We start from the raw sequence: 20,663 nt of genomic DNA, 5'->3' as shown, positions 1-20,663 counted from the left end.
GGGGGGCAGTGGGCTGGTGGGGGGGTCAGCCATCCCCCCCCTTGCAGAGAGACCTCAGGGCTGGAGCAGGGAAACACAGAGGCTGGGGAGAAGCGCTCCGGCTCTGGCTGCTGGGAGCCTGTTTATTCTCCCAGCAGTCCATGATTTTTCCAGCCCTGTGTCTATTTGTGGCGACGTGCCCTGTGCAGCGTGGTGTTCTCTGCAAGCCTGAAATCTTGTAAAAAATTAATCGCGTACGCAAAATTTGGCTTGAAATATTCAGGCCGACCGTGGGGAAACGTGAGTCCCATGCAAGGAGCTCAGCCCATGTCCCACAGCGGTGGCTCCTGGATAGAGGGGGTCCTGGGGATGGAACTGTGCCCCAACAGAAAATCCACACCTGGGTCCCAGCCGCTCCCTGGGGCTGGGTGGGCTCCGGCTGTGCCACAGCTTTTCCAGGAGCTGCCCAGGGCTGTGGGTGAAGCTGTGGGACCAGGACCGCTCTGTGTTTATGGGGTCCCATGGTTGGAGGGCACAGTCCCAATGTGCTGGGGCTGTGGCATCAAGAGCACGAGGCCAAGCCATACAGCTCCAAAGTGGGGCAGCCCCTGGCCCAGTGAGGACCCCCTGGATCAATGGGGAACCTGTGAGGGGCTTGAGGGGCTGCCCAGGGGGGCTCTGCTCCCTCTGTACCAAAGATTTTGGGTGCAGGGGGTGTTCTGGGGAGTACATGTTGGGGGCTGGCTGTGGGGCAGAGTTACCTCTGCTCTCCCTAGTCCACCCTCAGATCCCAGGGAGCTGGTGGTACCTGGGGCAGGGCAGCATCCAAGCCTCTCTGCAGGGCTTGGGGGTGGCTGCCCCTCGGTGCTCCTGGCCCCCCTCTGGGGCTTCTGGCCGCACTCCCGAGGGATCTTGTTCCCACTCCCAGGGGGTCCTGGCCCTGTTCCCTGGGTTTTCTGAGCCCCATTCTGGAGGTGGGGGGGTCCCAATCCTTCTCACAAAAGGATCCCAGTCCTGTTCCTGGGGCGAGTCCTGGCCCCCCTCCCAGGGTTTCCTGGTCCGACTCCAGAAGGTCCCAGCCCCGCTCCTGGAGAAACCCGACCCCACTCCCGGTGGGTCCCGGCCCCACTCCCAGGGGGAATCCGACCCCATTCCCGGTGGGTCCCATGCGGACCGCGCGGGGGCGGCGGCGGCTCGTCCCGTCCCGTTCTGCCCCGTCCCGTTCCGTCCCGTTCCGTGCCGTCCCGGGGGAGCTGTGTGTCCCACTGCGGTCCCGTCTCTGCAGCTCCTCCACCTGCCGCCCCCCGCCCCCGCAGCCCCCGCTCCTGGGCGGCGGCGCGGCCCCTCCCCGGGGCTCGGGGCGCGGGGCCGCGGCTGCCGCCATGGAGGAGGAGCCGCCGCCGAGCCCAGCGCGGGGCCAGCGGCAGCCGGCGGCCCTCAGGCTCCCGCCGCCGCGCCATGGCCCTCCTCGCCGCCGCCGCCGCCATGGCGGCCGCCTTCCCCAGCCCCAGCCTGGCCTTCAGCTCCCACCTGGACCCCGGTGAGTGCCGCAGTCCCGGGACCCCCGCCCCGAGAAACCCACCCACCCACCCCCCTTCCCCGTTCCTCCCGCCACCCCCAGCTCAGTCCCGCGGTGCCGTGCCCGCTACCTCACCGGGAAGCGGTGCATCCCCCGGTGCCGTGAAATGTCACTTTGTCCCCGGGGAGGAAGGGGGGGTGTCTGCCTTGCCTGGTGGCCAACCGCGACCCCGACCCTGCCGCCATGAACCGGCTCGGTGCGGGGACCGCTTGCCGCAAACCGGGGGCGGCATTTTTGTTCTCCCCCGGGGCTGGAGGGTGCGGAGGAATCCCGGGGGCTGCTCCGGCTCCGGAGGCATCTCCGGGCTGGGGAGGGGGTGATCGCTCCGGGAATAACGGTGGTGGGATTAGAGAGGGAGGGGAGCGGTAATGGGGAGACTCCGGGAGGAAGACGGTGCCCGGGGTTGAGCCCCCCGCCGCTGGCTCGCTGGGGGGGTAGTGGTGGCTGCTTGGGCTGGGGAGCCGGGGGGGCTCTGCGGTGGGCTGGGGGGGTGTGAGCGTTGTTTTGGGGTGCAGGCGGTTACGTAAGGCGCCGTCTCCCGGCCTCGGCCGCGTCGCCGCTGCAGGGAGATGCTGCGGGAGCGGAGCGGGGACGGCTTTTGTGTGTGCGTGGTTGGGGGCTGCCGCAGCGGCCTCCCCCCCACGTCTGCCTTCCCCTCCTTTCCCTAAATGCCAGCGGCCACCTCTTACCCCTTGCCGCCCCCCCACCCCCCCGAGTGCGGGGCGTTGGGGACCCCTTATGCGCGGGACCCGCTGCCCCCGCAGCAGCCACCCAGGGTTGTCCGGTAGTTCTGGCGACGCGCTCGGTACCGGCTCTTTGTTTACCAAACCGGGAGAAAAACGGTGCCAGGGTCCAGCAGGCAAACGGGGGTACCCGCGCTCTGCCGGCACCTCCTCTGGCACCGGCAGGGAGGCAAAACCGGGCCGGGGGGGATGCGGTGGCAGCTCTGGCTGTGGATGCCGCGCTCCCGCATCCCTCCTGTACCCCAGGTTCCCGGTCCCTCCTTCCCGAGCTGCTCCCGCTCCGTGGCCCTGGGGCTGGCGGCTGCGGAGGGGCTGAATCCGGGGGGGGTGGGTGGAGGATTTAAAAACGAATCACGCCGAGATTCACCAAACCGCATCCCCGTTGCCGGGGACTTTGTCCTTAAGCCTGCTCAGTTTTGATTTCTGTTTGGGAGGAAACCTCTTTATTTGCATCAAAACTGCGGTAGCGGTGGGAGCCGAGCCTGTTTACCGCCCTCAGCCTCCGGTGGGCTTTTGCTCTGGTTTCTCGTTGAGGCGCCTCATTGCCGTGCTGCTCTCGTCACCCTGGGGATTTGCAGGGCACCTTTGATTTAAAAAATCCCCTGCAAGGAGGTTGCCATCGCTGCCTGTCACAGTGGTGCTGCCAGCCCGGGCCCAGGGCTCTGCCGCTGCCATACGGCTGCCGCCCACGGCACTGCTGGGGGAAAGGAGTTAAAGGGGGGAACAAACCGTGTTCTCTGTTTCGTGGCTTTGTTGATTTTGTCTGTTTGGCATCACCTCCTGCCTGCGCCAGTCCCGTTTCCCTGGGGTCTGCTTGTGCCAGCGAGGCAGAGGAGGCAGCGCTGTGCGGGGCAGGGTGACCCCGCTGCATGGGGTGGCCACGGGGGCTACAGTGGGACAACAGGGATGCTCCTGGCCCCCTGTCCCTGCAGCCCCCGGGGAGGGATGGTGGGCAGCTGCAGCCACCGAGGCTGGGCCATGGGCTGTGCTGGTAGTGGGGAACGATGACAGTGGTGTCACCTGGGGTGGAGGTGCCAAGGGGATGTTCTGACCACTGCAGCCCATGCTCTGGACTCAGCTTCTGTTTTGGGTGAAACCATTTGGCTCGGCCATCAGATGCACCTGTGCTGGGCTCTGCTGGATGCCGGGGCCTGTGTGTTGCTTGGGTGGGGGGATACATTCGCTTCCAGAGCTGGGGGTCCAGGGAAGGGTCCCAGCCTGGTGGCCTCATGGTTCCCATCTTGCTGCGTCCATCCACAGGTCTCAGACCTGGAGACACTCCTGTGAGGAGCACAGAGAGCTGTGGCCACCAGCAGAGCATCCAACCACCCCGATGCTGAGAGGCACAGCCACTCTGCCAGCCCTGAGCCCAGATACCCCTGGATTCCCGTGGGATCTGGGTGGCCATTCCCTGCCCTGGAGGCACTGTGACCTTGGAGGCACTGGGCAGAAGTGCCTTGTCCCCTGTGTCACCTGGGTGGGCAGCGCTTTGCTCTGGGGTCAGCTGCATCCCATCCTCTCACAGTGAAGCCCATGGCAGCTGCTTGGGGACACAAGATGTCTCTGTTTGGGGAAAGGGCTGGACCCTTCCTCTCCCTGCTGGCTGGCCCAGCTGCCCTCCCCACTCCCAACCCACACTTCCCAGTCCCAGGAGTGTGGCTCAAAATCGTGAGAAATGTCCTCTCTCCCCCTGCACTTGTTTGTTCTTCACCCTTTTCCCCTTTCTGTCCCGTCGTGGCCTTGGAGGTGTTGGTGGCTGCGGTGTCACTGTTCTCTGCTCTGGCTGTGGGATCTGCACTTGCACCCTGTGTCCTGGGGGTTTCATGTGTGGGGGCAGCTGGGGATGAATGGAGGTGTCAAGGCTGAGGGAGCAAGTCCCCCCAGCCCTATGTTTTTGGTCCCAGATGGCACATGGCACCATCCTCTGACCCAGGCCGTGTGGTGGCAACAGCTTTGTGTGTGTTGATGTTCCTTGTCCAGCATCACTGCCCCTCCTGGCATGTGGATGGGAAGGAACTTAGGGCACCAGAGTGGCAAAGGGCTGTAGCACCCAAAAGGACCCCAACGTGGGACTCCAGCTCTCTACGCTCCCACTCTGACACCAACCATGCTGCTGGCTGTCAGCAGTGCTGGGGGAGGACTGGAGGAAGGTGCTGCTGGGGGTGAACATGAAGGGCAGATTCGGAGCAGGGAGAGATGAAGGTGACAGCAGTGGGGAGAAGCATCTCACAGCACCGCAGCTGCCGTCCTCCTTGTCGCGTTTCCCTGCGCATGGGAGATGCCACGGGTCTGTCCGGGCTGTCAGGCAGCAGGAGCCGGGCACAGGCAGGGGGTGTAGGGGCTGAGTGCTGGTGCGTGTGGGGATGCCGGAGGTGGGCAGCAAGCCCCCTGTCCCGGCACAGCCTGGCAGCCCCGGAGCTGGCGCAGCTCCGCAGTGCAGCTGGGCCCCGCTCGGCAGGGGACGGATCCGGGCAGCCGGAGGTGCCGGTCCCGAGGGTGCCGCTTCGCTCCTCTCCCTCCCTCCCGCCCCGTGCACACGGGCGATTGCCTTCGGGATGCTGATACGGATCCCTGTCAAAGCCAATTAAGAGAAATTAATATACTCCGGGGTTGAGAGGGCTCCACACTTCTGGAGTGTGGGGGGAAGGAGCGCGGGCTGTGAGTCACGGGCTCCCTGCCCAGCACTCCCAGTCCTCTGTGGGACACCGTGTGCCTGAGCAGCCCAGGGACTCTGCCCACCCGACAGTGCCTGCTCCAGAGCCCACCTGGCCGTCCCGTGTGCCCCAGCCTGCAGGGACACGGCATGGGACACCGTGCCAGGGTGGCCGTGGGGAGGTGATGGGGCTGGCAGAGAGAGGAGCCGAGCCGTGCTGACTCAGCGTGCCCGCTGGCAGGAAAATAGATCTCCTCTGGGCATTAATCCCCCTGAGAGCCTGGGGAGTGTCAGAGCATGCCATGGGGCTGTCTCTGGGCAATCACTGCTGTGATGGCCTTTGCCATCGGCAGAGCTTGGAGCTTCTCTGGGCTAACAGCGGGGGGACAGGACTGCCCCGGCTTGCCCTGGACCTGGTACTGGGCTTACCGTGCTGCTTGGGCCTGGTGAGGGATGGAGATGGTGGGTACTGGTGGGAGTGGGGGGAGTCAGCACTGGGAAAAGCAGGAGCAGCTCCAGGATTTCCTGCAGAGCCACCATCCCCAGCCCAGGACAAAGACAGAGAGTGTCAGGGGTCCTGCTTCCCATCCCTTCCCTCTGCCAGCAGCCGTGGCTGGCGGGCTCCTCCACAGCCTGGTGCCATCAGCGTGGTAAAGTGGTTTGTTTTAATTACTGGAGTTGAGGAAAATTCCAGTGTAGGCAAACGCAGTTACTGGAGCAGCACTGCCCGCCTGACTGGGCAGCGACCGGCTGGGCAGGGGTGTCCCGCTGCCGGGCTGTCCCCTCGGCCTCCATGAAGCTTCATCTTTCTGAAATACCCGTGACTGGGTGCTTGTCTCTGTCTCACTGGTTCTGCCACCACGGGGGGGTTTGGGTTCAGAGCTGAGACCCTCACCCTCGGCTCGTCCCCGCTGCCATGGCTATGGCAAAGTGGGGAGTTTTCCAGGGTTCCTGCTCTGGGTGTTGCTGTGATGGGTGATTTGGGCACTGCAGGGCTGGCCGGGAGCAGCCATGGTGTGGTGGGTGCCAGGTTGGCTGGTGCCAAGCATTCCCTTTCTTTTGTACCCCTGGATACCCATCCCAGCTCCCTCCTGTGCCCTGGGCACACGGTGCTGCTCGGGACCAGAACCGGCCACTGCACCTCCTGCTCTTCCAGCACCATGGAGGGGCCCATTGCCGGCAGTCCCTGGGGTCCCCCCTGCACCCCTGAGCAGTTTGGGGCTGGGACGTGCCCTTGGCTGCTGCCAGGGGCTCGGTCACCCTCGTGGTGTTGTCACCGCGTGGCTCTGCTGGAGGGGACCCCCCGGCTTTGCCACTGAGGCATCTGGAGGGATGGTGAGGGGCTCTCTGCCTGCCTCCCGAGCACTCCCCTGCCCGCTTGCCCCGCGGCCGCTGCCTGCGCGGGGCTCTGCTCCTCCGCTGCTCCCTTTGCTGCCGAAGCTTCTCGTTTCGTAACGCCGCCGGGCGGTTCTGATAAAAATAGGCTGCCCCGCTCCGCTCCCGCTGTTACATAAAAGCTGCTCAGCCGGTGCCGTGCTCACCCATCCCGCACCCATCCCGCACCCATCCCGGCACCGGGCTGGCGGGGCAGAGGCGGGGTTGGGGTGAGGGTCCGGGACCTGCTGGCGTGGGAGGCTTCACAGCGCCCGGCTCAGAGCTGCTGTAAAACCCCGTGCAAGAGAATTTGGTTTAAATAATCGATTGATTCTGGCTCGGCATGCTTTTTTGCTGTATTATTGTTGTTTTCGCAGAAAATGGAGAAAGTGGTTGGCGACGGGGACCCGGCTCTGTGGCAGGGCCGGCTCTGATGGAGGAACAGGGGATTTTTTTGTTTCTAATCATGCTGACATGCTTGGTGTGTACACAATAATGGTGCGGCTTGGCCTGCACACTTAGTACTGTCCTAATTTTTATTTCATCATGTTAGAAAATGATGGATTTTTTTTTTTTTTTTTTTTTTACTTTTTCAATCTAATTATTTTTTTTTACTGTTAATTCGTGCCAGGATGATAAAACCAGAATTAAGAGGCAAGAGTCAATGCTTTTAAAATACTTCTGCATTGGCTAAATAAGCCCACATTAAAAGATACATAAGGATAACAGATTAACAAAGCGTGCCTTGCATTTAAAATTAACTGATCTATTAATCACTGGAGCAGTTGCCTGAACAGCTCTGCCTGTTTCTGGTGGGAGGTCTCCAGGGCCAGGGTTCAGGATGCTGCTTCTGTGCACCCCACTTTTGGCATGGATCCTAGTGCCTCGCAGAGGGTGCTGCGGGATACCGGGATCCTGAGATGGGTGTTGGTGGGTGGCATCAGACTCCAGGGTGCAGCACCCTGGGTCATCCTCCTTGTCCCCCACTGTCCGGTTTCCCAGTGCCTCAGTTTCCCTCTGGAGCCGTGGGCAGGCAGTGAGGAGCAGCCGTGCGGGGCTGTGCTAAATGGCAGCGGATGGTTTCTTGCCGCCTGGATGCGTGTGGGTGAGCAGAGCGCTCATCCTGTGGGGTGTAAAATTGCTTTCCTGGAAGCTGCCCACAGAGCTGGGGATTAACACGATCCCAGGGCTGTGCCTGGGCCGGGATGGCTGTCGGGGCTGCCCAGGGTGCCCTGAGCCTGTGGTTGGAGCTGCCAGTGGGTCCTGTGGGTTTGGATCCTGCCCTGCTCCCTGCCCTCCAGGCTGGAGGATGCACCGAGCTGGTCGTTCTTACAGGACCCCCATAGCAATCCTGGCTCTGCACAAGAGGTCTGGGGGGGACAAGAAGTGTAGAGCCATGGCTGGAGGAGCCCCCGTGGCTGGGGGTTCATGATGGTGTTCCTGGTGTTCCCTGTGTCCCATTGCTCCCTGTCCTCTGGCTGCCATGGCTGCAGGTGCACTTGACCTGGTTTTGGGAGGGTTTGGCCCCTGAACTTATGCCCCATTTCTCACCACCGCTGAGAATCCTGTGCTGCAGGTATGAAGGGCTGTGATCATTCACTGGGCAGCTGGGCTGGCCACAGCCCCCGGGTCACCGTGGGGGAAACTGAGGCAGGACCCAGCTGGCTGGTTTGGGGAGCAAAGCTCCAGTTCCTGAGCAGCGGTTCAGCTGCCGGTGCCGGTTGGAAAGGCTCCTGTGGCCGCGCTCCATTCAAAAGGCTCCTTTCAGTGAGTCATTTTCTCTCTCGCTGTCCCACTATCCAGGGAAAATGGTGACACTGGCAGTACAAAGTGTGTTCACCATGGAAACGGGCTGGAAGGAGGGGGAACGCCACCCCCGCTCCTCCCGGCTTCGGCTTCGCATCCACCAGCCCTAGAAGATGTCTCTGAGCTCCTCCACCAGCACCGGCAGCGTTTGGCATCGCCCGGGCTGTGCCGGAGCACGCGGCGCCGGGAGCCGGAGTGCTCGGTGTTGGCACCGCCAGGGTTGGGCAGTTTTGGGGAGCAGCTGGGGTGGCATGGCTGTGTCCCCCAGACCCTCTGTGCCCTTCAGGTGGTGTTCTCAAGGTCATGCACCAGCAGCGTGGTGGCGAGCCTCGGCACAGGCAGCGCGGCTGGGACGCGGGGATGGCAACGGGGGGATGCCCCGTGGTTTGTGGGTGCCAGGAGGGGCTTGGCACTATGCTCGGTGGTCTGGTTTAGGGCAGGACACCCGTCCCAGCCCTGATGTCCTGCGAGGAGGGCACTGTCCTGGGCACTGTCCTGGCGGGTGCGGGTCCCCGGTGAGGCCGTCTGCGCTGGCAGCACCGTGGCCCTTCCGGCTTCCTCCCACCACAATGGCTCCGGTTGTTTGGGCAGGCTCTGGCCAGAATAGTAATGTGGCAGCTGCAAAGGGGGCTGGCAGCTGGGCCACGGCCACCACCACTGCCACCACCCTCCCTGTCACCCCAAGGGGACACGGCGGGTGGGTGCTGGACTTGGGGTGTGCGGGGAGCTGGCGATGCGGTGCCCGGCTGGAGCAGCTCTGTGTCCCCATCCCCATGCCCGCTGCAGTGCCAGGGCTTGGGGGCAGGAGCTGTGGTTTTGCCAGCGGTGGTTGTGGATGGGATGGTGCAGGGCAGGGGCAGAGATGTTGGTGCCAGCAGGAGCAGCTCTGGAGGGTCCCGGCAGTGCTGGCAGGGCTCTGGCAGACCCTTCCCCTGGGGATCTTGTCTCTGGATGGGACGGGGCAGGAGCTGGTTCCCATCTTCCCTGCTCCAGCACGCACAGCATCCAACCTAGTTTGGGATGCAACCCCTGTGTTGGTTTGGGGTGCTGCCATGCCAGTGACCCCCGAGCCCGTGCAGCCCCCCCCTCCATGGGATGTCACTGTCACCTGCCATCCACAGGCACTGTGCAGGTGCCACCAGGGTCCTGCCTTGGTGCTGGGGTCCCTCCTGGGCTCCCCACCCATCCTGAGCCAGCAGAGGGGACACAGCGGTGCTGGGCTCCCTGCTCCCCGCTGCCAAAGCCCCCGTGAGCCCCCGTGTGCCCCCACATCTCCTGACCCCTGCCTGGGCAGGACCCATCAGCGCAGCCTTGTCCCTCCCGTGTCCCCCCCAGCCCTGAGCCCTCACCCCTCCTGTCCCTGCAGCCGGCACCCCCCTTAGCGAGCTCTCCTGGTCCTCCTCGCTGGCCGTGGTGGCCGTTTCCTTCTCGGGCCTCTTCACCTTCATCTTCCTCATGCTGGCCTGTCTGTGCTGCAAGAAGGGGGACATCGGCTTCAAGGTGAGCTGGGGGCATGGGGACAGTGGGGGGCTCCTGGGGTGTACAGCACCCCCACTGCAGCCAGCCCCAGAGCAGGATGTGTCCTGGGTCACAGTAGTGGTGCTCAGGGAGAGCCCAGCCCCCTGTTTGTCAGGGCTCAGCATCGCTGTGGGTCACATCCTGGCCCAGCCAAGCTCCCTGCTCTGCATTCCCTGGGTGCTGTGGGGCTCAGCATCACTGTGGGATAAATCCTGACCCAGCCGGGCTGCCGGCTCCATGCGGGGCCAGGCCATGGCATGGTTAAGGGCTGCTATGGTCCCACCCGCACGCCCCCGGGGGTGGGAGGCACCCTGACCTCACAGGCACAGAATGTGCCGAGAAAACGTTTTTTTCCCTAATTGCTGGGATTTTTGTGGAGGCTTGTGGCGCCCGCGGCGGGAGGGGGATCGGGCAGGGAGGGGGGGACACGGGGCTGTTGTGTAACCATCCCACACCGGCCGGAGCACCTCGCTGTGCTGGAGGGGAACAATGAGCCCCCTCGTGCCCCCACACCCCTTATATAGGGGTACAGGGCTGGGGACAGCTACTGCTTGTGTCCGGCGTGCTGCGGTGCATGGCACACGGGTTGGCAGCACCATGAGGCTGGGCTGGGCGAGATGCTCACCATCACCTACCTGCTCGCCCGGGCAGCTTTCGGGAGCCAGGGGCTGGTCGGCTGGCACAGCCAGGTAATGGGATGGGGGGTGTCAGCCCCATGGTGGGGGTCTGCTGGCGGGGTGCTGTGGCATTTTGGGGTCACTGTGCTGGAGCGATGGGCAGAGGGATGCATGGGGATGGCTGCTGGCATCAGAGGACCCACAGGGTCAGTTGTCTCTGCTTGGTGTGTCCTTCCCCCCTGTGTGCCCCCTGGCCCAGGAGTTTGAGAACACCGAGGGGGATGACTACGTGACGGAGCTCTCGGCCCAGGGCTCACCTGCCCCCCAGCATGGCCCCGAGGTCTACGTGCTGCCCCTCACCAAGGTCTCGCTGCCAATGGCCAAGCAGCCGGGGCGCTCAGGTAAGCTGGGGCGGGTGCTGGTCCCTGAGGGACTCCCGTGTGCTGAGGCTGGGGGTCCTGCATCACTGGGGATGGGGTGGGGGATGATGGGTGCCCCTTGCTGATGGCCCCAGTGGAGCCACGGCTCTGGCAGGGGACAGGACTCTGGTAGGGGCTACTGCTGTCCCTCTGTGCAAGGGTCCTGGTGACCTCTCACCAGCCCTGTGCATGGCACCAGCCTTTGGGAGCAGCGTGCACCTTACTGGGATGTGGGAACCCCAAGCTGTGCCACTCACAAGCCTTGGTCCCACATAAACAAGACTGTGAGTGGGTGAGGAATGTGGGGGGCACCCATCTGCGGCCCCCTCCCACCCTGCTCTGCTCCCCGGGGTGGCAGCAGCGTGGCAGTGCTGGTGTGGTGCGAGGCAGTGCAGCCCAACAATGGCCCCATTGCTGCCCGCCCTTGGCACGGGGGCCCAAGGGGCAGGACCTGCACCGGGGGGGGCTGGGAAGGGGCTAAATGCCAGAGCTCTGGGCTCTGCGTGGCTCTCCCTGGTCCCCGGGGAGGAGAAGGGGCAGGGAGCCACCAGCTGGCTTGGGGACACCGGTACCCGGTGTCCCCTGGGAGGAGGATGCCTGGAGAGGAGGATGCCCTGGGGATGGTGGCTCCGGGGGCTGCTCCGGAGCCTCCCGGGGTAGTGCCGGCCCTGGCACCAGGTGACACGGTGGGGACACCGGGGCTTGGCAGGGAGTGGGGGGTAAGTGGGCAGGTGGGCGGGTGGGCAGCTGGATGTGCTCTGTTACAGTGCAGCTCCTCAAGTCGGCGGACCTGGGGCGGCAGAGCCTGCTCTACCTGAAGGAGATCGGGCACGGCTGGTTCGGCAAGGTGAGCAGCACCGGGGGGCCTGGGGACACCCTGGGGGACACTGGCTGCGGGGCCTGGGCTGGGTGAGATGGGGTTCGGATGGGGTCTGGGGTTCGGATGGGGGGTTGGGGACAGGGTTTGGGGTTTGGTCAGGTTTTGGGGTTTGGATGGAGGGGATGAGCCTATCCCTCGCCCCAGGTGTTCCTGGGGGAGGTGAACTCGGGCATCAGCAGCACCCAGGTGGTGGTGAAGGAGCTGAAGGCGAGTGCCAGTGTGCAGGACCAGATGCAGTTCCTGGAGGAAGCGCAGCCCTACAGGTATGTCCAGTATTGCTCAAGGTACTACTGGGGATGCTGGTGGGTGGTGCCTCTTTCCCTCCGTGCCACCTTGGAGGTGCCCAGCCAAACTCTGCCAGCCCCACCATCCACCTGCCGGGATTCAGAGGTCAATGGTTGGATCTGGTGATCTTAAAGGTCTTTTCCAACGAAAACGATTCCATGACTGCAGACAAGGGCTGTGCTGGGAGCCAGTGAGGTCATGGGCTGAGGGGGGGATGCTCCCTGCCTTGGCAGAGCTGAACAAGTGCCCCTTTGTGGCATGTCCCGGGGTGCTGGGACATGCTGGTACCCACTCCCGGCAGTCCCCGCGCCAGCCCCCAGCACAGCAGCAGAGGAGGGAGGGAGACAGTTCCTGGGGGGCTGCCTCCCCCTCCTTGGTGTGGTGCCAACGTGCCCCCCTGGCTCTGCCCCACACAGGGCCCTCCAGCACACCAACCTGCTGCAGTGCCTGGCCCAGTGTGCCGAGGTCACCCCGTACCTGCTGGTGATGGAGTTCTGCCCGCTGGTGAGTCCCAGGTGCTGCTGTGGGGCTGGGATGTGGGAGGAGAGGGCTGCAGGCAGGGCAGGGCTGCGAGGTGCCAGGGCTGAGCCCCCACTGAGCCCAGTGCCAGGGAGGGTGACAGTGGCACTGCCTGGCAGGGTGACTTGAAGGGGTACCTGCGGAGCTGCCGGGGGGCAGAGGCCATGGCCCCCGACCCGCTGACCCTGCAGAGGATGGCGTGTGAGGTGGCCTGCGGTGTCCTGCACCTGCACAGGAACAACTACATCCACAGGTAGGCTGGCCTGGGGCACAAGGGGGCTGGGAGGGGGGCTGTCCAGCCTGTGGGGGTCCCCCTGACAACGATGTTCCTGCCCCACCACTGCTCCTTCTGCCCAACAATATCCTGGTGCTGAGTGAGTTGCAGATGGAGACTCCAGCATCAGTGATTTTGTTGAGGAGGGGGTGTGCTGCCATCGGGGGCCACTGGATGAACCCCGTGCCAGGCTCTGTGGGTCTCCGTGGGGGTGGAGGGGGTGGGTGTGGTCCCTGGCTGTGCCAGAGTGGGGCTTCCCAAGGGGGATCCCAGCCTCGGTGGTCCCTGCCCCACCAGGGGTCTGCGTGACCCCTCCAGAGCTGGAGCAGCACCCCTGGGAGCCCCTCCCCGTGCCAGGGCTCAGGTTGCCCAGGGACACCCGCTTTCCGCTTGGCTCAGCGCATGACAGACAGACAGACGGACGGACAGAGGCGCAGCTGGAGCTGTGCAGGCATTCCTGCTGTGCATTTGGTGTTTGGTTATCGGCACGCCCGGCCCCGGGCAGCCAGAACGCTGGCTCTGGCTCTGCACAGCCACAACCGACCCGCTCCCACCGCCAGCCCACCAGCCACGGTGCTGCCCAGGGGGGTCCCCTCGTCCCCCAAGCGGTGGGTGGCCCCGTGGCCACCGCGGCGGCGGTGACAGCCCCGGGGTTTGCTTGGCAGTGACCTGGCCCTGCGGAACTGCCTGCTCACTGCAGACCTGACGGTCAAGATCGGGGACTACGGGCTCTCACACTGCAAGTACAAAGTAAGGCTGGTTTGGGGGGAGGAAGGGGCTGGGGGCTGGGCAGGGGGGCTCTGGGTCCTGCTGCTGTGCACGGCGTGGCTCTGCACCAAGCTCTGCACACATTTCCTAACCAGCCCTGCAACGAGATCTGCAACCCCCCTCCCCCTACAAGCACCCATCTCCCATCTCCAGTGGTGGGGAACCAAGCTGCACACCCTCCCATCTGACAACTGCCCCTGAGCACAAAGGGAGGGGTTTGATCCCCCCAAGCACCCTGGCCCCCTGCCCAACAGAGTGCAATGCAGCCCAGGCTCCCTCTTAGTGCCTGGAGAGTCTGGATGTGCCCCTCTGCCAGGGTCAGGGTCCTGCAGGCACAGTGACTTGGGAGGTGTCTGTCTGTCTGTCCAGCCAGGGAGTGGAGGCAGGAGGAGGCTGCTGGGGGTCAGGATGGGGAGCTTAGGGGGAGTGGAGACTGGTGGGGCAGGGATGGGGTGGCTGGGGGGGTGTTGGGGCTGGGGACAGCTCTTGCTGCGGCGTGGCCGGTCCTTTCCGCGTAGGTTTGACGTTCTCTTCTCGTACTGACCCTGCATACTTGGCAGGACGATTACTTCGTGACGGCCGACCAGCTGTGGGTGCCACTGCGCTGGATCGCACCCGAGCTCATTGACGAGGTGCATGGCAACCTGCTCATCGTGGACCAGACCAAGGCCAGCAATGTCTGGTGAGCAGCGGGGTCTGGGGTGGGGACAGGAGGGTTCTGCCAGGCACGGCACCGACTGGTGTTGGGGGTGCAGAGGGATCACGGTGGATGGGTTTTTGGGGCCACTGTTAGTGGGGTGAAGTCTGCCCGTGCCCCCAGCATCCCACCCTGCCTGTAGGTCGCTGGGTGTCACCATCTGGGAGCTGTTTGAGCTGGGCAGCCAGCCCTACGACCACTATTCTGACCGGCAAGTGCTCGCCTACGCCATTAAGGAGCAGCAGCTCAAGCTGCCCAAGCCCCAGCTGAAGCTGTCACTATCGGAGCGCTGGTGAGGACCTGGGCCGGGCTGTGACCACCTCCTGCCCCTTCCCTCTCCTTGTTCCCCAGTGGGCAGGGGGCTGGGGCTGACCTGCACCCCTTACCATGGCAGGTACGAGGTGATGCAGTTCTGCTGGCTGCAGCCGGAGCAGCGTCCGACGGCAGAGGAGGTGCACCTCCTGCTCTCCTACCTCTGTGCCAAAGGGACCACGGAGGCCGAGGAAGAGTTTGAGAAGCGCTGGAACTCCATGAAACCCAACGGCAGTGCCAGTGCCAGCCACCACGGTTCTGAGCTCTCCTCCTTCCCTCTGCTGGAGCAGTTCACGGTTGACGGCTTCCCCTCGGACGGGGACGACATCCTTACTGTCATGGAGACCAGCCACGGCCTCAATTTTGAGTACAAGTGGGAGCACACTAAGACCGAGCACTTCCAGGCACCCCTGGGCTCCCTGAGCCCCAGCAGTGCCGCCCGCTACCACGAGCTCTACTACCCGGCCACGTCCGCCGGGCGCCTGAGCCTGGGGGTCTCCCCCTCCTGCTATGAGTGCAAGCCAGCGGGCTGCCCCAGCCTGCCAGCACCTGGTGTGGTGCCTATCCTGGGCACCCACAGCCCCTCTCTGGGCAGCGAGTACTACATCCGCATCGAGGGGCCCGGGGAGGGCAGCGCTGAGCTGGACTACACCATGTGCACCTACAGCCCTTCAGGCGAGCGGGGGTCCCCGCGCCCCCCGTCCTGCTGGAGAGCACAGGGTGCCCGTGGTGGCAGTGGTACCTATGACTCTGACAGCAGCCCCGCCGTCTCCCTCAGCATGGAGCCGCTGCTGGGCCAGGCTCCGGCAACTGAAAGCTCTTGGGAGTGCGCCGAGTACTACCCCTACCCCTGCCCGGGGCAGGAGCCACGGGGCTACGAACCATCCCCCAGCCGTGGGGCCGAGGGCTACCGGCTGGAGCAGGAGCCCCCCCAGCTAGGCAGCCAGGACTGGGCCATCCCTGGTTTCCAGCCCGGCATCTTCTCCGACCCGCTGGGCGTCTCCCCACCCGTGAACTGCGCCTACAGCCCCCGGGGGTATGGGGAGCCACAGGCAACCCCCCAGGGCGGGCGACCACCGGGGCAGAGTCTGGACTGCGTGACGCTGGAGCTGGGTGAGGACAGCCCCCCTGGGACCCCCTGCCCGCCGCAGAGTGCGAGCCCCCCATCTCCACGGCACCCCTGGGCCTCCAACAGCTCCTCCAACAACAACATCGGCAGTGGCAGCCCGGCCTCCCGCCAGGCCTTGGCCGGCGACAGCTGGTGCTACCGCCGCATGATCACCTTCCGGGGGCTGATGGCCAAGCCCTTGGGCACGGTGCCACGCGGCCAGCCCCAGCTCGGGGGGTCCCCACCGGGACACGATTTCCGCCGCCCACGGCAGGATCAACCCCCTGCCACGGCCTGCAGCTCCTCCCCACCCCGCTCGCCCTCCCTGCAGCGTCAGGCCTGGCACGGCCGTGACTCATCAACCTCCGGCCGCTCCTCGCAGGCAGCAGCGCTGGCTGGCAGCCCCGACACGCCGTGGGGCCCCGGCACAGCCCCGACAGCCGGGGCCCAGCAGGATGCCCACCCGGACGAGAGCGCCGAGGGGAGCAGCCCTGCCTGCAGCCCCCTGCCCCACGCTGCAGCCGCACCAGGAACGGGGGAGGCCACCACCGTGGCTGGCACCTCCGCCCCCAACCCTGGCCCCCCCGCCGACCCCAGTGTAGATGGCGCCCAGCCCGCACCGGAGGCCTCTGAGGTGACTGCGTCAGTGCCAGGGGACGGCGGCGCCGAGGGTGGTGTGAGCGCCGCTGGTGACACGGCCCAGACACCAGACAAGACCTCCAGTACCAGCTTCCCCAGCGTGGATGAAGGGAGCGATGAGGACACGGCAGAGCTGACCTCTGGCGTCTTCACCGACTTCTCTGCGGACTACACAGAGCGGGTGGAGGCGGCCCCAGCACTCAAGTCCCTGCAGAAGCAGGTTGGGACACCGGACTCCCTGGAGTCACTGGACATCCCCTCCACCACCAGCTCCTGTGAGGTTTTCAGCCCCACTGCCTTCACGCCCGCCGGTCAGCCCAAGGCCCTCGACAGTGGCTACGACACCGAGAACAACGAGTCCCCCGAGTTTGTCCTCAAAGAGCCCCATGAGCCCCGAGAACCAGAGGCCTTCAGCCAGCTGGGGAAGCCACCCCCAGGGCTGCCGGGGGGTGAGGATGAGGGTTCAGCCCCTGAAATGCGGCTCTCCACCTCCCTTGGGGCTGAGCTGCACAGCCTCGCTGAGAAGAACCCCTACCGTGACTCTGCCTACTTCTCTGACTACGACGCCGAGGCTGAGCGCAGCCCCAAGGATGAGGAGGACAGTGATGGGTCCCGGACCCCAGAGGCAGAGGAGGGGCCCCGACCCCCCCCGCAGGACCTGGGGCCAGCTCCTGTACCAGGAGAGGACTCACTGCATCCCCCAGGGGCACCTGGCAGCCCCCCGGCAGCACCTGGCGTTGCGGTGGCAGTGGACATCCTGGCAGCGGGGGTTTCGGTGGGGGACCAGAGGGAGACAGTGGCTGGCAGTGTCCCGGCCAGCCCCACGGGTCAGGGGTCTGGCACTGATCGGCGACCCGCCGGCACGGGGCCAGTGCCAGGCAGCTCCCTGCGCCCCGATGGCGATGCCTGTCCCCCAGGCTCTGTGCCACCCAAGACTTTCTTCTTGACCCCTGTGCCGGCAAGCCCTGGGGAACCGGTGTCTATCGGGGGGATCCATGTGCCCGAGAATGTCCCTGGACTTGAGGGAGCTGCAGCGGGGGGTGAACAGACTGTGCCCCCCACGCTGGGGCTTGAGCAGCTGGGGCTGCCACCAGAGGGGACTGGGGTGGGCGATGCGCCGGGGGGTCCCAGCACGCCGCTACCGGGGAGGGAGTCACCCCCAGGCCTCTCCCTGCTCCCGGCTGCCCCTGAGCACCACGAGGAGCCAGAGGAGGAGGAGGAGGACACGGAGGACAGTGACGAGTCAGACGAGGAACTGCGCTGCTACAACATCCAGGAGCAGAGCGAGGAGAGCGAGGAGGAGCCGGTGGCTGTGCCCATCGTGGTAGCTGAGAGCCAGAGCGGCAGGAACCTGCGCAGCCTCCTCAAGATGCCCAGCCTGCTCTCTGAGTCCTTCTGCGAGGACCTGGAGCGCAAGAAGAAGGCCGTCTCCTTCTACGACGATGTTACCATCTACCTCTTTGACCAGGTGGGTGGCAGTGGGGTGGGCAGAGCTGAGCACTGGGTGCTGCCCCACGGCATTACCCGATGCTGGGGAGGGTGGCAGGAGGCTCCAGTGAGGGTCTCTTCCCACCTGTCTCCCCTCTGCAGGAAAGCCCCACGCGGGAGCTGGCTGAGCAGAGCTTCCCGGAGCCCCCCCAGCCTTCGGGGCAGCCCCCTGTTGCCAGCAGCCCCCCCAGCCCGCCCCACAGGCTCGGTGCCTCAGATGACTCCTCGGATGGCAACGCCTCGGAAGAGAGTAAGGGGCTGGGAGAGTGGTGAGGGCTGTGGTGGGGCAGGTGGGGGGGACCCCAACAGTGGGCTCAGACGCCTCCCTCTCTGTCACAGGCGGGGGCTTTGAGTGGGATGATGACTTTCCCCTCATGCCGGTGAAGCCGTCACTGATGTCCTCGCTGTCAGGGACACCGGCAGAGCCCACCCCGGCCGTGCCTGCGCTGGTGCCGGTGCAGAAGCAGGTGCTGCCCATCCAGTTCTCCCGGTTCACAGTGTCACCTGCTCCAGTATCCCGGTTCTCCATCACCCACGTCTCCGACTCGGACATGGACTCCATAGGAGGTGAGTCCCCCTGGCACACCCTAAGGGTCTGGAGAGCTCCCATCCCCCAGGTGCCATCTGTGGTGGGAGCCCGGGGTGCATGGGACTCCCTGAACTTGTGCCTCGTGGGGTTGATCACCTCTCCAAAGGGTTGGGTGTCCCATGGGAGCACCGGGACCCCCCTCACACCACCTCTCCCCTCCTTGCAGGCAGCAGTGAAGACGGTGACCGGGAGTGAGCCAGCGGGGATGCTGGTGCTGGTGGAAGACGGTGGGGCCCTGTGGAGGGTCCAGCCGGGGGCTCCCACCCCCCGCTCTGGATTTTTTTAGGCAGATTTTATCGGAAGGAGCGTGTTGGCTGCTGCCAGCGGGAGCGGGGCCGGCGCGGGCCGGGGCCAGGCGGTGGGTGACGGCGCGTGCGTGTGCGGGTGGCTGTGCGTGTGCGTGTACAGATAGACACACATATATATATATAGACATATATATATATATATAAATTATAGCATTTAAAGGGTAGTGCCCTGACCTTGCTAACACTTGCAGTGTGCCCCCCTCCCCCACCCAGTGGACTTCCCCCCCTTTGGCTTCTCACCCATCTGTGCTCCCCAAGGTGGTGTTTGTCCCCCCCTGTGCCGTGCACTTGGCCTCGCACCTCACGGTGGTTTGGCTGCCCCACAGCTGCCACAAGTGAAGGGGCTCCCAGTTGCTGCCACTGCTTGATGTTGCCCTGAGCACAACCAGCTCCCCATGCTGGGGCTGCTGCCAGCCCTTCTGCCACCCGGGCCTGGGGTGGGCAGCACAGCTTGGGGGACATTTGGGAGGGGGCGGGGAGCTCCTCCCTCCCTTGCTTTTTGGGGAGCAGCCCCCCTGAGGGCTGGTGGGACCCTGCCCCTGCTGTGGTGGTGAGTGGCATGGTGAGGGCTGGCTGGGGGGGCCCTGGCCAGCCCCCGCGTGGGTTGGCTCCCACCAGGACCCACCAACTCGACTATTTTTGTATTTAAAGAAAACGATAAAAAAACCCACAAGCCCCCAACCCACCATAAAAACAAAACTTGCTGTTGACTGAACCCACATTGACGTGATTTTAAGTTACTGCTGCCAAAGAGACGTAACGAGCTGGGGGGGTGGGGTGGGCACTCGTTCTTTGTTCCAGGTTTTGTTTTGTTTGGGTTTTTTGGTTTTTTTTAATTGATTTGAGGCTTAGGATAATTGTGCAATTCCAGCTTCCAGAGGGAAATAGAAGTAAGCGGAGCTGAGCGAAACCTTGAAATCAGGGCTGGTTCCTTTGGGGTCTATAGACCAAACCCTGAGGTGAGAAATGCCCCCCTCCCTTCCCTCCCCGGCCCCCTCATTGCCCCCAACTCTGTGTCCTGCCACACACATGGGGTGAGGACACACGCACAGCCACACGTGCACAGCCACACGTGTGCACAGCCACACGTGTGCACAGCCACACGTGTGCACAGCCACACACACGCATGCACCCACGTGGGAAGGGGCTGGTGCAGGGGAGGGGGTGCTGCTCCTGCACCATGGTGGTTCTGCATTGTGCCCATTGCACTCGCCCACCCTTCTCCCACCCTCACAGGCAGCCTAACCCTCTCCGTGCCCCTCTGCCCAGGAGGCAGACAGGGTCCTGGGACCTGTCCCCACCTTCAGCCCCAAAATCTAGGGCGGCTGTGCCTGCCCCATACCCTCCCCCTCGTTGCCATTTGCTTCTCCCGGGCAAGCCCCTGATGGCAATTAGTGCTTTATTTAAGTGTTTTATTTAAGCTCAACCTGCCCTGTACCTCCATTCCCCCTTCAGCCCCCAGCCCCAGTGCTCCTCCCACAAGCTCTTTGCCAAATTCTTTGCATCCCTGGGGGGGGCATCACCCTGCACCACCAGTGGCATAGGGCGCAGCACCCATGGAGGGGTGGGGGTGGGCTGCAGCCTTTGGAGAAGCAGGATGTGCCTGGTGGGGGGTGTCTGGGATGCGCTTCCCAGAGCACTCTTCCGCAGCCCCCCCACATTGCAGGGGGCTTTGTTTTGCATTGCACGGGGGGAGGTTCTCCCCCCTGGCACCCTCCTCTCACCCAGGGGCTGCAGTGCTGCTCCTGACCCCCTGCTCCACCCCTTATACCCCCCGGCCCCCCCATCAGCCGGGTTTGGTCTATGGCGCCGCAGGTCCCTGCCTCTGGAGGGCAGCAGGAGCCCAGAGCTGTGGCTTGGAGAGTTTTGGGTTTTGTTTAGGGTTTTTTTTTTGTGGTTTGTTTTTTTTTTTACTTAATAGAAAGGCTATTATTATTACATTGTCTATTTTATCAATACGGGTCTCATAATTGCTGTATTTTTTATCAGTGCTGATTTCCATACAGCTCCCAGCATGTGTGTCAAATATCATCGGGCCAATAATAATAAAGTTTTTAAAATATCTTAACCTGTTTGTTGCCCAGATCATTGCCCAGCCCTGCCAGCTC

The 20,663-nt window shown here is 64.2% G+C and overlaps 1 protein-coding gene across 4 annotated transcripts; it reads left to right on the top strand.

Moving 5' to 3' along the window:
- Positions 1-1,210: 1,210 nt before the first annotated feature.
- On the top strand, positions 1,211-20,623 carry AATK (apoptosis associated tyrosine kinase). Of its 4 annotated transcripts, XR_011729954.1 has the most exons (15): positions 1,213-1,519; positions 9,501-9,634; positions 10,529-10,670; positions 11,456-11,535; positions 11,713-11,831; positions 12,270-12,357; positions 12,492-12,625; positions 13,312-13,396; positions 13,975-14,096; positions 14,254-14,403; positions 14,506-17,638; positions 17,761-17,908; positions 17,998-18,225; positions 18,414-18,605; positions 19,427-20,623. XR_011729954.1 is itself a non-coding variant. In XM_071764377.1 (14 exons), the coding sequence occupies exons 1-14, from the start codon at positions 1,438-1,440 to the stop codon at positions 18,440-18,442; spliced, it is 4,674 nt and encodes a 1,557-aa protein (XP_071620478.1). In that variant the 5' UTR covers positions 1,213-1,437; the 3' UTR covers positions 18,443-20,623. The 4 variants fall into 4 exon arrangements, 3 of the variants coding, with proteins under 3 accessions (XP_071620480.1, XP_071620478.1, XP_071620479.1); XM_071764377.1 differs by having other exon boundaries at positions 18,414-20,623; XM_071764378.1 differs by lacking the exons at positions 1,213-1,519; positions 9,501-9,634 and adding an exon at positions 10,129-10,341 and having other exon boundaries at positions 18,414-20,623.
- Positions 20,624-20,663: the final 40 nt, after the last annotated feature.

Source organism: Heliangelus exortis, chromosome 20 (assembly GCF_036169615.1).
Source record: "Heliangelus exortis chromosome 20, bHelExo1.hap1, whole genome shotgun sequence".
In the NCBI taxonomy this organism is placed as follows: domain Eukaryota; kingdom Metazoa; phylum Chordata; class Aves; order Apodiformes; family Trochilidae; genus Heliangelus; species Heliangelus exortis.
Note: the sequence above shows the minus strand (reverse complement) of the source record. Positions and strands in the feature narration are given on the sequence as shown.

What these genes read in the sequence shown, in the direction of transcription:
- AATK (XM_071764377.1), top strand. Translation starts at nt 1,438, where the DNA reads ATGGCCCTCCTCGCCGCCGCCGCCGCCATGGCGGCCGCCTTCCCCAGC. An exon ending in CAGCTCCCACCTGGACCCCG is followed by an intron (nt 1,520 to 9,500) that starts GTGAGTGCCGCA and finishes CTGTCCCTGCAG; the next exon opens with CCGGCACCCCCCTTAGCGAG. An exon ending in TGATGGAGTTCTGCCCGCTG is followed by an intron (nt 12,358 to 12,491) that starts GTGAGTCCCAGG and finishes ACTGCCTGGCAG; the next exon opens with GGTGACTTGAAGGGGTACCT.